The sequence below is a fragment of the Aulonocara stuartgranti genome (genome assembly GCF_965226115.1).
Source record: "Aulonocara stuartgranti genome assembly, chromosome: 3".
NCBI classification, from domain to species: Eukaryota; Metazoa; Chordata; class Actinopteri; order Cichliformes; family Cichlidae; genus Aulonocara; species Aulonocara stuartgranti.
The window spans coordinates 56,573,671-56,591,777 of record NC_138941.1 but is presented as its reverse complement, the minus strand read 5'-3'; the positions used below and the strand labels follow the sequence as shown (position 1 = coordinate 56,591,777).

General features: G+C 37.9%; 2 protein-coding genes across 4 annotated transcripts in view; one reads left to right on the top strand and one right to left on the bottom strand.

The window, feature by feature from the left end:
- Positions 1-5,221: 5,221 nt before the first annotated feature.
- On the top strand, positions 5,222-6,097 carry LOC309701693 (uncharacterized protein). Its single transcript, XM_082525851.1, has 3 exons — positions 5,222-5,272; positions 5,380-5,739; positions 5,905-6,097. Exons 1-3 carry the CDS (start codon positions 5,224-5,226, stop codon positions 6,060-6,062), a joined length of 567 nt encoding a protein of 188 aa, XP_082381977.1. The 5' UTR covers positions 5,222-5,223; the 3' UTR covers positions 6,063-6,097.
- A 3,505-nt stretch (positions 6,098-9,602) lies between these two features.
- Positions 9,603-18,107, bottom strand: part of LOC309701681 (butyrophilin subfamily 1 member A1-like) — a 57,294-nt gene continuing 48,789 nt past the window's right edge. For 2 of the 3 annotated variants that reach the window (XM_082525832.1, XM_082525831.1), the window contains exons 5-8: positions 11,294-11,632; positions 10,916-11,197; positions 10,684-10,806; positions 9,603-10,076 (exon numbers count right to left, since the gene is read on the bottom strand). In XM_082525832.1, the coding sequence (XP_082381958.1) occupies positions 9,961-10,076; positions 10,684-10,806; positions 10,916-11,197; positions 11,294-11,632 (860 nt within the window). In that variant the 3' untranslated portion in view covers positions 9,603-9,960. The remainder of the gene's footprint in view (positions 10,077-10,683; positions 10,807-10,915; positions 11,198-11,293; positions 11,633-18,107) is intronic. The other variant, XM_082525833.1, reaches the window with a different exon arrangement.

The following is an 18,107-nucleotide window of genomic DNA, read 5'->3' as shown; positions in this document are numbered from 1 at the left end:
GCTGTGTTTAGTTTATCTGCAAAAGTTTCAACAGCTGGATGAAATCATGTAAATCCAGAAAACTGGGTGAGTAAAAAGTGAAAACAGCTGCTGAAAATAAAGTAAAAGAAATCTTTTGCGACACTTGTGATGAAATGTTAAAGAATAAAAAGCTGCTGTTATTTAGCTTGTTTGGTTAGTATGAGGCGATGAAATGTGAGCAGTTCGAGGGTACAGCTCAAACTACTTTTAAATGTTGACTGTAGTGAGATCAATGTGCCAACTGGAGCTTTAGGAAGGAACCGGGTGCGTTGCATTTCTGCTCATAAAGCCGTTAAAAACACTGTTTGCAATGCTACAAATTTCATTTGATATACCTTTATTGGTCCCACAAGGGGAAATTTCAAACGTGTCAGAGCATGTGCTTCCTCATTTTGTTTACATGTTGTGCTATGAACAAGCAGCAGCATTAGCATTTAAGCAGCTAAATGATTTAGAAACGGTCACCCCCACCCCTGTATTAGGGGTCACATCAGTGTGAAAAAACTTTAAATTTGTCATTCTAGTGAACAAAGGAAAATCCCACCAATATTTACATTAGCGTTTGTTTGAAAAAAAAAAAAAAGACCAACTGACCAACAGCTAACCAAATTGTGGGGCTGAAAGTCTAAATTCTAACATCTTCTGAGTGACATAACCTGGATTTCTGATGGGCCGGTGTCTTTCTAACAAAAACTAATGTAAAGCATTTGAAATTATTATGTTTTTCACTCTGTCTTAGAAACTCTGTTAGACCATGAATGGCAGCATGGCAGGCCACTCTTTGGCTATAGCTATTTACTATGTTGCTTGCATTGGTTTAAATTACTCTAACATTAGAACTGGTAGATTCAAAAGAGATGAGTTTAAAAAGGAATCTTAAAGAAATGTTTTGTGTTTAACCAGGACTTGACTGAGGCCACTGCACAGATTGAGAAAACCACAATGAACATCTGTCTCCAGAGGATGCACCAGGCAATGACTTTTCTGATGTTGGCATCATCATCGAGGGTATAGTAGTTCTTCAAGATCTGGATAACGTGACCTTTGCAGTAGCCATGCTGTTTGGACCTTTTTTATTCCTTCAACATGAGTTACCCATCGCAGCTCTGCTACACTTTTGAGGTGATTCAAAGGGTGGTAATGGAGTTGGATGCAACTCAGCTCTCAAGAAAAGCTCACAACTAAGACAAAACTGCTCCTGCAAGGAAAGCTCACTGTTATGCATGCAAGGTGATCAGCTCTAGGTGAGAGGACATTTAAATCTCACACTTGTTCTGCTGCATTTTTGAAGCTTAATTCCAGGAACAGATCGCAGGGTTCATTTTTATATACTCTGCAACTGCCATGAGGACGAGCCGTTTTTTTTGTTGTTGTTTGTTTTTCCTTTTGCTCTGTACAAGTTCTCTGTTGGTCTGTTTGGCAGCATTTTTAAATTTCTCTTTGTATTTTTTTCTTTTACTAGTGAAGAGATGTAGCGTGAACAGTTATACAGTCTAAATATCCCATATGGGTCGTGTGAAATGGTATTTTCAGTTTCATTCAGTTGAAGTAAAGAACGTTGAATATTTCTAAGTGTGCTGTTTTGAACCAAGATGTCACAGTATGATCAGTGCTGTAATTTTTGACAGTCACTGTATCAATGTTATTTTTGCGTCTCTTGAATAAAGGTTTTGACCTGCAAGTGCTAATTTCTTTAGTTATTGGGGTAAAATGGGTAATGTTAATAGGAAGGTGTTTGCCAATTCAGTAACCTAATTTAATGTTAATGGAAACTAACATTATCTCAAATTGTTTAGTCATAATTGTTGTTTAACTGAATCTTGACGTCAGAGGCCTTAAATAGAATGTTTTGATTTGTTCTTTCCCAACATTTTTCAAAAGAAACAGTCTAATTTCTTTGCTGTGATTGATTCCAGAGAACACGGAAGATCTGACATTATTTAACTGTTGATTTATGTAGATTCAGTGGAGGAGTAATGTCAGTTTAATTCTTTACCTACTGTCAATGCATTGAAATTAGACATTTCGTTTTGAAAGGTTACTGGTGGATGCCAGCAACCATCTTGGAAGAGAACAATACAATCTGTTATAAGGCCTCCATTTGAAAATTGTGTATTTGATACTAGAATATAATAGCAAAATGTAATTTGAAGATAACATGTAGTATTTAAGTGACCAAGTAGTATTGGGTAAAAGTTATTGAATGGTGTTGGGATAAAGTGAGAAAATTGTGAAGGATTAAAATATTCCAAGAGCTCAAATTACTTCATCAAAACATGTTTAAGTCACATTTTATCAACACAAATTGCACAGGCTTATTGAACATGAATAAATTGTGTTAATTTAACTCAATTGTTTAAGTTGCTGCCAAAGCAAAACATCTGTGTGCAACAAATGTCCACCATTGAATTAAGTAAATCCAACAACATATTTTTTTCACTGCATTCTGAGCTGAAGAAGCTTCTGATAGGTTACTAGAGTCCATTTGGATAAATTGGTGGCACACCTGTGGATGCATATAAGGCAAAACACAGAGCCTGTTTCTTTGAAATGGGAAAATCAAGAGATGTCAACCAAAACACCAGGAAAAGAATTGTGGAGCTCCATAAGTGTGGCTCAGTTTTGAATACAATTTGGTGCCATTTACAATTAAGAAATACAGATAGTTTCTCTCTTTACTCTTAAAGTTAACAAATATGTTTTTTATATTCATCAATCTAAAAAAATAAACATTTAGTCTGATTTGATGTTACAATTAAAAAGTGTTTGTGTTTATCTGAAGAGTGTGTAAATATCTGGTTTCAACTGTATATTTGATGATGTTGGTGTTTGGCTTGATTGTCAGCACAAAGAGGGAGAGAGAGGAACAGAGAGGGAGAGAGAGGGAACAAGAGCAGGTGAGACACACATGTTAGTCAAATGGTTGTTTACCAAAAGTATCACTGTATCATAGGTATGTATCTCGTACCTAGTGTTTGATTTGAGATCAACTGTGTTATTACAGTATGTCAAAATGAAAACATGACTGTAAATTCAGACACGTGAGGTTGTGCTAAAAAAGATGATACCAAACAAGGCAAAGTAAATAGTTTTTAAAGGTAAAATGTGGAGGGAAAATCAAAAGTCGTTAAAAATGGCCAATAATACCCTGGACCCCAGAGGGTTAAACATTTTTTTTTAAAGTAACACAATAGTTACTTTTCAAGTAATTTATTACTTTTAGAATATTGTAACTCAGTTACTAACTCAGTTCCTTTTTTGAAGAAGTAATTAATAACTATGATTAATTACTTTTTCAAAGTAACTTGCCCAACACTGCTCAGGAGAACATTCACTGACTTCCTCCACAGTCTTCATATAGATGCTTGTGGGGGGTGTTTAACTCACTGAAACTCTTTGGACAGCAGCTACACACCTCAGTGACGACCCCTGAATGAGATATTGAGAGAAATGCTATGAACACATTCTTCATCACACTGAAACAGACTGACTAATAAAACCTGCTGCATTATTAAATACATTTATGTTTCATATCAGTCATGTGGTCTTCTTATTTTGCTCTTCCCTTTCAGCCAGGATTGTGACAGTACAGAAAATGAAATCTTACCTCAAACATATGCTTTTTCAAAGCATTGCAGTATCAGCGCCTGTGGTGCAGGTTTCCTCTGTCTGCTGTTTCCAGACAGAGCTGCTGGAGTCTGACCTGTGGCACCATCTGATACTCAGATATGCACCAGCATAAAACCAAGCAAACTTTGAACTATTCAGTCTGCTGGAGTTGTAAAACATGTAAAATCATCAACCATTACACGAGTATAACCACAAAGAAAAATATTTGAATGATTTATGTTTATACATTATTCAGACTTTTGTATAGATTGTCTTCCTGTTGTCAGGAATAATATGACATGGTGGTCACTTAATCCTGGAACTACATTAACACAACAATGCATTATTTTTTGTTCTACATTTTTTGTTGTTGTCATATACTTTATTCTTTATTGAACTTCTGGACGGTCAACCTAAAATCCTTCATATCCAAAGCCTGATACAGTGTGTTTTGTTTCTCTTCTGTTACTCCGATTAAAAGACACATTTCATAAAAATATTTACTGTCAATCTGAGAGACTCTCCTGCTGTCACTAAAAGTCTTCATGAATAAAACATTTAAACAACTTCCAGAACAAACTTACTATTTATTCAATGAACATGAGTAAGACTGCTTAGAGTTCCTGCTTTTCCACAATGAGCACACACAGCAACTCAGTACACCCACTGACAGTGTTGTAATCAAACATGGAGGCAAATACAACTGGTGGACCTGACAATTCTGGTATTCTGTGGCAAATGTCAGTCAGGCTCCACAGTGCTGGGCAGTAAGCACAGGGCCCACTAGAGGGTATTGGTTTCTCAGGCACCCTCATGAATTCTGTTTCTGGTTGTTGCTCAGAGACATTCACCAGTGACCTGCTGGAGATCATTTTTTAGCTCTGGCAGTGCTCATCCTGTTGCTCTGTGCACAAAACATCAGACATTTGAACTGCTGATGGTTTAAAGACCTTCTTTGACCCTGCCCACCTGTCCTAGAGTACCTGCCTGTCCTTGAATGTCCTCCATGCTCTGTAGACTGTGCTGAGAGACACAGCAAACCTTCTTGTAATGGAACTCACTGATGTGATATCCTAAGGAGTTGGACTACCTGTGAGATCCTAATGTTACCAGCAGTGACACTGACCCTAGCCAAATTCAAAACTAGTCAAAAACAGTCTGAAAAGATGAGGAGAGAAAACTGAGATTGGCCTCTAACTGTAAAACCATGGTTGACCCTCTGGGGCTCCTGATGCTCATTTCATTATCAACCCGCTCTGCTACTTCAGGGACCACATCAACATCTCAGACATTTTAATGGCTTGATGCTACACTCTGATTAAAAGTGTTACTTTACATGTTTTATACATGTATGACAATAACTTTTGAATTTAAATAAAAATGTGCATATTTACCTGAAACACACTCAGTGCTTTTCACAGCTGATGAAAACCAAAAACAATAAATACATTCTGAATGGTTTGTTGCTGCCTGCAGGCTCATTGGATCAGAAAGTTTTGTGAGTGGAGATTTTCCTTCTTCTAACTGTACTGACTGACCTTTGACCTCATGTGTTGATGACTCTTCACCTCTGTCTCCTCTCACAGGGAGAAGATGATCTGCAGGATCCTGCTGCTCATCATCCTCACCTCATGTGTGTCTGGTTAGTTTACAGCTTCAGTTTATGAACTCCAAATAAAGCTCAACAACAGATTTGTTCCAGTTCTCAGTGTGTCTGCTCCTCTCTTTCCCTCTCTGTCTCCTCAACAGGATCATTTGTAGTCAATGTGACACAGACCTGCTATCAGGCAGAGGAGAACCACAACATCACACTGGAGTGGACGTTCACCACCAAACCTGACGGATCCACCAAAACTCTCAACATCCTCTGTGAACTCTTCATCAGTGATAAACTCTCAGTCCTGTATCAGGTTCATGAAGGTGTTGAGGTGTCAGAGTCTCAGGATGAAAAGTTTTCAGGACGAGTCCAGAGCGACAAAGACGCCCTCAGTGAAGGACGAATCAGACTCCAGCTGTCCAGACTCAGGACTGATGACTCGGGTCTGTACCTGTGTGAGGTGGACACTGATTATGGCTTCAGTGTTGGAAGATGTCGACTCAACGTCACTGGTGAGATGATTAAGTAGAAAAATAATAGTAATTTTTTGTACATCTGTATCACTGCTGTAGTGACTCAGCTGTTGAACAACAGATTTTATCAAGCTTTAACTGTATGATTCATTTATAACTGTAATATTTAATATTATGAAAGTCCAGATGGCTGACATTTAACAGCTGCTGATCAGGTCCAACCTCAGAGATCAACTTTGAGTGGAGAAGTAAAGAGTTGCGGAAAAGCCATGCTGAGCACTATACAGGGTCTAACAGCACTAACAGCTCCTCTGTCTGCCATGCTGGCTGCTTTCATTTGGTTTATTGTAGGAAGGAAATAAAAGAGCAAAATCAAAAAACAACAAGTTACCCTCAACCTAAAGACTACACGACTCTCTTCCTTTGACTAGTGGCGGAAAATAACTTGTAGAATAAAATGTAAAATTTCCTGGTTCTGAATTTAAGTTAATGCAGCTGAAATAATCTGCAATCTTATAAATAACATTTCTATTGTAATAATTGTTCATAAAAAAGTTTCTTAAATCGCTTTTGATAATTTCCACATAGTGATAAAATTTTTCCCCACACAGGGTGGTGTAGTGTTTGGGTCAGCTGGACCTGTAGGACACACATGTTTGTCATACTTTGCAAACACATCACATCACAGGACTTTCTTCCACATGACTTCCTCAAACGTGATCTCAAACCATTTTTACATCTCTGCTCCTCGGCTCACTTCCTCCATTCAGGCTGTTTTTCTTTTCATTTCCTCACAAAGACACAGATAAATATAAAGAAGAATGTTTTGTGCTGTGAATCATTTAGAGTTACTCTTGTAGACTCACAGAATAAAAACTCAGAGCTGGAAATGATCAGAATATTTTTACTTCATGTTCAGATGTTGAAAAGCTCAGCTCAGCGACTTGTCGTCATGGTGATTTCTTGTCCGTAAGTCACATGTTATGGAGTTTGATGGTGACCTGGATCTCTGCTCTAAGATGGTCTCAGGTGTTAATGCGAACGGTCTCCATCTGTGTCTGACCAGCCTGGCTGATGACCTTTGACCCCTTTGACGAGGCATACATGAACAAATTTAAATCATGTTTGTTTCTTACTTTTTTAGTTTCTGAAAAATGTAGCGAGAGAAATATGCAGCAAAACCTTCGATGACATTGATGACCACAGAGACCCTGGATCGACCTGCTCAAGCAGCTCAAAAGAAAAACATGGTCACCAGAAACAGACCAAAAACCAGGCAAACACTGTGACCACAGGTGAGAGTAGGGATCTAAATTGAGAGCTTTGCTTTTATGCACAGCTCTCTTCACCACGACGGACCATTGTAGCATCCACATCACTGCAGTCATGGTCCCAATCTGTCTATTGATCTCCTGTGCCCCTCTCCCCCACAAGGCCCAGAGATACTTAAACTCCTCCACTTGGAGCAGAAACTCATCCCAGAGTCAGAGTGAGGCCTTGACTCTTTTCTGGCTTAGGATCATGGCCTGAGATTTGTAAGTGCTGATTTTCATTCCTGCTGTTTCTCTGTGCAAGCTCATCAAAAATTAAAATACATGATGAGTTTTAGGTACAGAAAAAAAATGTTCTGTAGCTGAAGATGAACCAATAGCTACTGATGGATGTTTCAGGATTTTGATTGAAGTTATTGTTTCCTCTACTTTTACATGAAAGTGCTTTGGGTCAGCTAATATTTGTTTTAACATATGCTACATTAATGAAAGGGATATACATTAATCATATAAAACAATATTTATAACACATACATAAATACATAAAGTAATGTGTTTAGCTAGAGTAGTTTAATTTGTCCTGCGGTCTTCTCACTCTGCCTGTTGGCTCACTTGGTTCCTAGAGAACAAGATGTGTTACGGTATGTTTGTCATATTTTCTCTTATTTCAGTAAAATGTGTGGAACAAATGTCAGGCTGTTTAAATAATTGTAACATTGTATTATTGTAGTATTGTTGCCTGCAGGTTCCCATGAGTTATGTTTGCAAATTGCACTATATAAACGCTAAGAAAATAAAATTGTAGTGATGTGTGTTTATTGTATCCATTGAATCAACAAGACAGAGATAACCTACCAGTCAATTTGAAATGCTTGTTTCATGCTCGTAAGCAGAGTTGGATGCTGAACATCAGACAAAGCAAAGTTTCTCTCACATTTACATTTAACCCAAACACTAGTGATGTGACGTTCTGTATCAAGGCTTCGAAGCTTGTGTCGAGTAATGGAGGGGGCGTTTCCGCGATGCGCGTATCGAGGCTTGCTTCATTTATGGGAGGAGCTGAAAATGATGACGTCCGAAGCCTCGCTGCCCGGCTGTACCACGTGACTGGTTCATGAAGTGGTTCGAACTTTGCCGCGAGATATGACAGCGATATAAACCCCTCAGACTCCATTCAAAATGTGGATGTTTGATGGAGAGTTGCGGTTAGTGAGAGTTTGGAGACAGTTTGGAGGTTTATGAGAGCGGGGAGAGAAAGTCAGGAGAGAATGGAGCCAGCTAAGAAGAGGAGGATGTCCTCCCCTGTGTGGGAACATTTTGATCTTATTCCTTCCAACAAGGTATGTAAATTTCTACAGAAGATGTATTCTCATAATACTGATGGTGCAATACAAGTTATGTTAAGCAACTTTACTTTTGTACAAGGTGAAGTGTTTGCTATGTGCCAGGGAGCTGGGATATAACAACAACACCTCATCCATGCTTAGGCACTACAGAGCTTTGCATGAGAATAAGGGGAACAGCGATTGTGGAGCAAGACCAGGTGAGCCATCAAATGCAATGATAATATAGCATGCAGTAATGTTACTAAATGATATAACAATATTATACAACTGTTATAAGTTACGTGTGTGATATTTATATTTGTGCTTTGTCTTTATTGTCTTTCCTCAGGAGAACAATCTCAAATAGATGAAGACCTGGTCAGCATGGTGATTGAGGACTCCCAGCCATTTAGCATTGTGGAGGACAAAGGATTCAAAAGATTTGTTAAATCATTAAATCCTAGCTATGTTCTCCCCACTAAAGGTTATAGAAGCAGTGAAAATTTAGTTTTTACTGAATAAAATATGGGCAGGACTGACGCCTCAGTGTGTAGCTGTCCATACCTCAACGTTACAAAAGCACAACCACTGTCCACACCCCAACCACACCTCACCTCACGGTAAATGATCATTTCCATTTTAAACATTTCCAAATGATCATTTTCCGTACTGCCAGTATAAATATACACAGTATGCTGCCATCACTACAATATACATGTTTTACACACTCCTTTTGTTGTTGACATTTACAGGCTGTGTGCAAAAGGCCACGCTCTTCAAATTCATGCCAACTAATATTTTTACGTCCAGTAGGTGTCCTGCTAGAGCAAATGAAGCTTCAAGAAGCTTTGCGCTGGGGTGAACCAATTGGATGAAAAGCTTCAGTGCTTCATGAAGCTTCATCTGCCCATCACTACCAAACACCTCTGGAGCATCTGGCTTTATAGACAACTTCTATCCAGCATGAATATGTAGCCCCCCAAATGTCACACATCATCTATGTCTTCCCAGAATACAGCGTTTACATTAGAATATGTTTTAGCCTATATAGTTAGGCGTTAGGTCTATAGTTAGGTCTCTGTGTCTGATCATCTGTGTACTATGTGGTATGTGTCAGTCAATCTATTATTATATGTAGACTTTGTGTGTGTTCTCAGTTGTGCGTTGAGTCAAATGTGAAAGAAAGCATCCCAACAGAAAATCAGTCAAATTCAGTTTGATTTATAGAGCGTTTTAATAAACAAGATCAACAAAACCTAAAAAAATTTAAAAGCAAAACAATAAAAACAACAATAAATACAAGGAAGTAGACATCGCTCATTTAAAGTTAAAAGCAAAGGAAGAAAATTATTTTTATCCTGCATTTTATATAACAGGCAGTGGCATATTAACGTGGTCAGGGGGTATAACTGAAAAAGCCATTCTGGTCATTCAGTTGAGACTTTGGAACCACCAGAATTAGCTGATCCAGGTAACAGTAATCCATACAGTGACATGCTCAATGCTGCATACTGACATCAGTTATTAACAACTAAACTTGATACACCATATTGGATTGGATTTAAACATTTAGCTTTTAGATGACACTAAAAAAAGAAAAAAAAAAGAAAAAGGGATGGGTTCTGTTCTGTTTTCAGTTTCGTCATTTTCTTTGATTACCTCACTCATTGCATTTTTTTCTCAAATTCCAGCAGTCCCTTTGTTGAGATTAGTTTTATACTCATCAAGGATTGGATGTCATTTTCTTCTTTTTTCTGTTGACGTCCATCATTCCTGTTGTCTAAAAATACAGATAAACAGCAGAGTTACTATTTGTGTAAATATTTGCTAGACTTGGATATTGTTTGCTGTAATCTGGGAATTAAGTGTAAATAGCTTTTTCATAATGGTCATAAACATGAATAGGAGAAAATTTAAACTGCATTATTTCATTTTTCCTGAAATAACAGATAAGAATTAGAACAGAGTTTCAAGTCAGTTTTAAGTATAGTCTTCCATGGTTTCACAAGGGGTTCCTCTTCATTCATTTATCCTTCTGCTTTTAATTCCTCACCTGAGATTTCCTAGTAAAATATCATAATTCCACCCATGGCAAATAACTTTTGCAAACACTGATTTAAATAGCACTGTAAATAAAATAAAAAAAAACTAAAAAAAAGAAAAAAAAGAAAAAAGAAAAAAAAGATCCTTTCACAGCAATCGACTGAAACGTATGCATTTTATGATTTTTCAGAGGAAACACAAATCAGAAAAAAGCTGGAATAAAGAGGAACAAATTTCAACCGGCCTTTATGTAATTCAGTGACATATAGTAGTACTAAAGCAAAATAGTGTGTTGCAGATTCTGAGTTTCTTGTAAAGAGAAGATAAATTAATTAACAACCTACCAGTTTCCTTTGGTCTGAACTTCCATTTAATAGAAACAACAAGAAAACTCAGAAAGCAAACAACCACTACTACAGTGAGAATGATAACTTGAACAGTGGTTATGGTATCAGTTGTAAAATTGTCTGAAAAGACAAAAAGAAAAAAAAAGAAAATTATATAAAACTGGTCACAAGGCAATTTTTTTATTATAATACAGCAAATTTATGTTTCTTAAACATGAGTCATTATTACCTGGAACATGTATGTGTGTCTCTCTGCTCTGGTTGGTGTTCCTCTGTTGGACTCTGCAGGTGATGTTGTTGCTGTGTCTCTTCTCCACAGTCACTCTGCTGCTGACAGTATAGAGGTCATCAGGACCTCTGAGGGTCTCTGTAGGTCCAGCAGAGAGGAGGTTTCCCTCACCGTCCAACCACAGCAGCTCAGGCTCTGGATACCAGCCTGCAGACTCACACTGTAACACCACCCTGCTGCTGACATTTGACATCACCTTTATGACGGGTGTAGATGCTGAAGCTGATGAAGGGGGAAGAAGGAATTGTAAACATCTTTCCACTGATTATAAAGCTTCTTTATATTTTAAATCAGGTTTGTTTAAACGTTTTGACTCACCAACAGTGAGAACAATGGAAGCTTCTTCACGTATCCAGGGAATGAAGCATCTGTACGTTCCTTCATCAGAGAGTTTCACTTTGAATATTTTGAGTGAGACGTTTCCTTTGATCAGTTCATCCACAAAGACTCGCGTACGAAAGTGATAAGATGGATTTTGATTTTCATACACCAGCCGTCCGTCTTTATGGAAATGGACAATATTTGGGTTCACACTGGGTTTTGTCCACTCCACAGTCTCAGAGTTTGCATCAACAGCAAGTTTAAGCTGACATGGAAGAACAACATCATCACCCATCATGGCTACAATCTGAGATGGACACACCAGATGAGATTTTCCTGCAAGGAAAAAGACAGATAAAGATGTAGAGACTTTTTTGTATGAGTATTTAGTTGCTCAAGAACAAAAAAAAGAACAAAAAAAAAAAGAACGAGTTTCATTTGTCTCCATAGGGACAATGAATTGCAGTAGACAGCATAAATCATGAAGTAGAAAATATATGATATTTCTATACCCAAACACGAAACGCACACCAACATAAAAGATACAAAATTTGATGATGCTGACACTTTCATTGAACTTTAGAGATGTACTGGTAAGACCAGGGATGTGTTTACAAAATTTGAGAATAATAATGAAAATCTGTTTTCTGGGAACAAAATGACACAATATTGCCCGTGGCAACAGTTTAAAAGAGGAGCCAGGTGGATGGCTCTTGTTAGTCACTTTAGTGTTTGTTTTGCTCCTAACACAATCCCAACATTTTCTTAAAACATGCATTCTTTGTTGTGCATTAATGCAGTCAGTGGAGGAGTCTCATTTCAGTCTGGGGTTAACCAAATCCCAAAGACAGTCATTTTCATACAAAGACTGGATCATTTAACAAAGTGGGTTGGGATTATTTTTGCCTCCTAAAAATTGTCTTTTTTCCACAAGAAAAATAGTTGTCTCAGTAGAAGAGTGGCTTTTCAGAAGCCATTCTCCAGGAAGGGTACCATTTTACCATGACACTGATTGCAAACACATTTCTAATGCAGGAAAAGCATACCTGCTAGAAAAACACAATATGGAACACTATCAGTCATGGATTGACCTCCCCAGAGCCCATACCTCAACATTAGTGAAGCAGTGTAAGACTACCTTGGCAGAGAACAGAATAAAAGGCAGCAAACATCCAAAGATGAGCTTTAAGAAGCCTTGAAAACTATTCCTGAAGACTACTAGAAGAAATGAAAAGAAAGCTGGCTAAGAGAGTTCAGACTGTGCTGAACAATAACAGTGGTCATAATAAATATTGACTTTAAAGCTTGTTAGAATTGTACAAACTTTGTTTCTGCCATCTACGCTGTATTTCCCAAGTGTTTGCACGAGAAACTGATTCTATTTTTCACTTCCCCCTGAAAATACCAAGAAATATGAGGTGGGACAAGAATTCTGCACAGTACCTTAGATATAATTTGACAGCACATCAACACATATCCAGTCTATGTGACAGTAATTCAACTTATTTATGTAATCATTGGATCTCTGTGTTTTAAGTAACAGTTAATATATATTTTAGTCTTCACAATCTACAGAAAAATAATGATTAAAGTTCCTGTTTTGTTTTCTTTTAGACACTGATCTACCCATGTTTCAGTTTGTAACAAATAGAAGCGATATCAAAAACACTGATTCAGATTAATTGCAAGACATGGTCCACTGTCAGAGGCCATAAGATCAATTGTAACCTTCACTAAAGCTGATTTTGTACTATGATGAGTCCGGAAGCCTGACTGAAACTGTTCCAATAAACCATTCAAGTAACTTAAAGAAGTCCAGACGCTTTTCTTTGCAAGCTCCTTTGACCATTCCTCAGCAGATTATCTGAATTTTGTTTTTAGATAAAAAGGAAGGTTTGAAGCTTGGCCTGTACTTAACCTAAGGCAGCTGAGTGAAGAGATGGCTTTTTTAAGTAACAGTTTAACTATTACCAGGTTCAAGGCATGCCATTTCCTCTCAAGCTTACAAATTATCTTGCCATGGTTCTGGGTCATTTTTGGGTCACAGACCATGACATGCTTCAAGGTGTACCTTTGACAGTTATACTAGAGAGTCAAGTACTTCATATTTGAGGCTCTCTTTTTCACGGGAGCTATAGCATCCAGAGTCATACATAGTAAACAGGTAAACAAAAAATTTACAAGATAATGAACCTCTGTTGAAGTAGCATTCGTTGTTGGCACAAGATATTAAGGAAAAAACAGTGAATTAATTATATCCTTAAATTCGTTACAGAACTTTCGGAAAGACATCTGCTGTGATGAAGTCTACTCCCCACTGCTGTGTAATCAACTATTTTAAATTTAAATGTTATCAGGAAATGATCAGACCAAAGAGGGCTTTTCAGGAAACAATGATAAATGTTCAGTTTCTATGCAAGAGCAAATCAATTGGTTGATCAAATATTAATTAATGTACCAACTGGGGCTTAGAAGAAAGAGACCTAATGTTTAATAATCCACATTTGAATGTTTTACTCTTTGGTTCAGATGTGGATACCGTATTGTTCTTTCTTTGTGTTTTTTAGTGTTTAAGTGGTTTTTTTGCTGGTTTGTGTTTGGGGCTTTCGGGGGATAATGGGAGGAGAGGCGTGGAAGACTGCTTCCTGCAAGATTGGGGCAGAAAGATTTAAAAAGATTTAGACAAAGATTACGAGCAGCAATCTTAAAGATATGGAATTTAAAATGCTAGATGAGATGAGGAGATGGGGATTACAGATTCTGGAAGTTTGGAATGAAATAAAGAAACCTAATGTTAGAACAGACACTATGTTTATTCAAGAGAATATAACATAAACAGGTTGTGTGTCTTGTGTGGATGCTTAAAGGTGTAAATATGTGACACAAACATAGAGTTATGCCCCAAATGATTCATCCCTCTGCTATATTTAGGTTTAAAGTAATCTTCTGACTGGAAGTAATCTTAACATTTTGGAGTCCGTCTTGAATCTTATAGAGAATCTGTGCAGGGAGTTGGAGATTTTGGTGATGACAAGGAGGCTTTCCAGTAGGGCTGCACGATTAATTGTTAGAAAATCGCGATCTCGATTCATACTTATGTGCGATCTCATTTCCAAATGACAACGATTTAAAAAAAAAAAAGAAAAAAAAAAAAAAAAAAAAAAAGACGACGACGATTGTACCGCATTTTGATCCGGGACGTACCCTGCATGAAAACAAGCGCTCACTCTTCCTGCTCAACAAATGACAAGGGCGGAGCCTTATACCACGTGGTACAGAAGCTGTGCCGTGTGATGCTAAAATTAGCAGGGAAAAAACAACGGAGAGCACGTCAGGGATGACGAGAAAGTGACAGGAGTAAATCCGTCCCGGTCAACCACCCAAACATCAATAATGGGAACCTTATACAGCGCTTCCCTATACACGTCGAACTCCCGCAGGCACAAAGAAATTACGGAGGCTATTACTTATCACCTGACCAAAGATATGGCCCCATCAACACTGTGCAAAACGAGGGATTTAGGAAAATGATCAACACCCTAGACAAACGCTACACAGTGCCGTCCCGCAACTATTTTTCTATTGTTGCACTACTTGCTCTATACACGCAGTGTGAGCAACGGTGGAGACGGAATTTCAAGCAGTACAACATTTTGCGGCAACAACAAAACGTGAGACATTTGTTGTTTTTATGTTTATTTATTGTTTTTATGTTCAGTCTCAACTGTTACGAAGTTGATGTGCAGTTAATAAGTGCAATAAATATTTATACTGGAAAAGAGAATCGTGATCTCAATTCTAAGCCAAAAAATCGTGATTCTCATTTTATGCAAAATCGTGCAGCCCTACTTTCCAGCCTGAATGACTTGGTGCTCTTCACCAAAGAAAAATGTCAAACTACCCGTAAAGACATGGAAAAGCTAGTCAGCAAGTTTGAACACTTGAACATCAACAAAACTTCTCCCATTAATTATTGTGAAAAGTATAAATAAGTTTCTACATGCCATTTTTCAATACAATGTAAAGAAAAACAGATTTTTTTCCCCACTCTTTTTACATTGTTCGATTGTATTTTGAGAGATACCTGGCTTTTTTGCATACTTCTTGTTTGAATTAAAATCACTTGAAATCTAGATCTGACAGCATTACGAATAATTTTGGGCTTAACTTTTTAAAGTGTTTTCGCCCACAAGCTGAGACTCACCTTTCACCTTTTCACCAAAGTAAAACGTCACTACTTCCGCGTCTAGTTCGTTGGAACTGAGGCGGAGTCAACTGGATCTGCTCTGCCACGCAGTACGCGCTCCCGTCGGAAAGGAAACACATATATATACTTTATATGTAAGAAAAAAAAAAGAAAAAAGTAAAGCTTCAGTCTACCTTGAACATTTTTGAAGACGAAAGCAGAGCACAGGATTAAAGTCCAGAGTGGAAAAGTGCAAGAAGACTCCTCACAGAGCGAGGTGTAGCCTACCCGCGCATAGTAACAAGTGCAGAGACTGACAAAGGGACTGCTGAGCTGCTCTCAGGGTGCCACTCCTTAACATGCGTCATGACGCTTTATGGGACGTGCGCAATGAGGCGGGACATCACTTCATAAAAACTATTTGAAATTACTTGTTACCACGAAAATACCTGCGCTCTTCTTTATTTGAATCATTTGCTTGTTTGTTTGTCCAGTTTATGAAATCCCACTGCTCCAGTTTGAGGCTGTGGGCATAACATCTAGAAATTCACTTTGATATTTTTGTAAATGTTTCTAATTTTGTTCATTGTTATTAAACATTACACAAAAAACAAATGAACATTGTTAATAAAATCAATGGGGGCTGTGTGTGGCTTGATGTAATAGCTTACAAAATTTAGGGCCACTGAAGATAGGAAAAAAATCAAGAGGTATAAAATTCCAAGAAGATTTTTGATGAGTCTTTTGTGGATTTTTGAGAAAATAACATTTTTGAAAATGAAGTGGCAAATTTATGACAAAAATGTGGAATATTTTTAAAGAAAGATGGCACATTTGCCAGGAGGAATAACTCAAATGACAAACAAATACTTGTGATTTCACCTCAAGATTGCCATATTATCGTTAGCATCTAACCTTTAAAGACACGTTGTCTTAATAACATAAGATAACACTTAATAAAATAACGGCAGCATTTTGGATTAACTGAAAGGTTTTCAGGGAGTTTTAGGACATCCTGATAATAATGAATTACAGTAGTCCAGCCTAGAAGTAATAAAGGCATGAAATAGTTTTTCAGCGTCACTCTGAGACAGGATATTTCTCATTTTAGAGCTACTGTGCAAATGGAAGGAAGCAGTCCATTCTCCTGCAGCCAATTAGAGAAAGGTTGATCAATTTTAAGACTGAAGTATTAAGTAAAGGCAGGACAACTCTGAGCAGTTGTGTAGGAATGGGGTCTAAAAGACAGTAATTGTTTGGAGAAAATAAATACAATTTAATATATAGAATAGAAGTCAACTTTATTGTCATTGCACATGTCACAAGTACAGTCAACGAAATGCAGTTTGCATCCATCCAGAAAGTGTTTTATCCATAATATAGATATATTACAGAAATGGGTCTGTTATAGGTATGAAGGTACAAAATATGGGTCTATTATGGGCATAGCTGGACTGGCCATGGGCCCACCGGGCATTTGCTCCTTTCACTTTTTAAAGGTCGCCAAGTTAGAAAAAATATTTTGCCCTGCCATGCTGTTTATTGATGTGGCAAATGAATGGTTTATGAAAATATATCTAAATCTGTCATCAGTAATCCGTAATGATCATGTCTCACCTCTAGTCTCCTCTGTCTTAATTTCAGGTTTTCACCGTGTGTTGTAGATAGTTTAGGAGGTTAACTCGACCAAGCAGTCTACTTTTGGGTACTGTTTAGAATACCAGAATAGGGAGGATGGTGTAGGTTTAAGTTTATTAGACTGATACATATATACCAGCAAGACAGTGTACATCACTGTGACAACAGCGTTTGTTTTCATTCAAAGGCTTTATGGTTTTTCCTATAATACCTGGTGGGCTGGTCTCTAGTCAAAATGCCCGGGCCTATTTTTTGTCCCAGTCCAGCCCTGATTATGGGTATGTTACAATGTACACGGTATGAAGGTATGTTATGAATATGCTATAACTATAAGTATGTACAGGCTATGAACAGGATATAAATATGAAAACTATACAGAAATATGAAATATGCAAGTTATAAACAGTTGTAAACAGTTGTAGAATTATAATCATCGTATTGTACAGTATGATTGTCTATACAGCATTTACAGTAGTGCAGTTAAGTGAATTATGTGGATCATTTCTACTGAGGCTATATAAAGTGCTAGTGGTTGTGAGTGGTGGTTCAGTCCATGTTATTATTGTTTGTATGAGGATACAGTTGGCCATTTGTTTGTTTTTGTCCATTGTGTGTGTGTGTAGGTGGTTGTGGGTGTGTGTATCTTCAGTCCATGAGTTAACGTGGGTCAGATGTCAGGAGGCAGAGTTCAGGAGTCTGACAGCTGTAGGGAAGAAGTTGTTCCGGTACCTGGTGGTCTTAGTCTGGAGGCTCCTGTAGCGCCTCCCAGAGGGCAGGAGGGTGAAGAGTCCATGTGATGGGTGACTGGGGTCTTTGATGATTTTCCCAGCCCTTTTCAGACACCGCTTCCTGTAGATGTCTTTTATGGCAGGAAGTGGTGCTCCAGCGATGAACTGGGCAGTTTTCACGACCCTCTGCAACGCCTTCCGGTCCGAGGCAGAGCAGTTCCCGTACCAGACTGTTATACAGTTGGTCAGGATGCTCTCG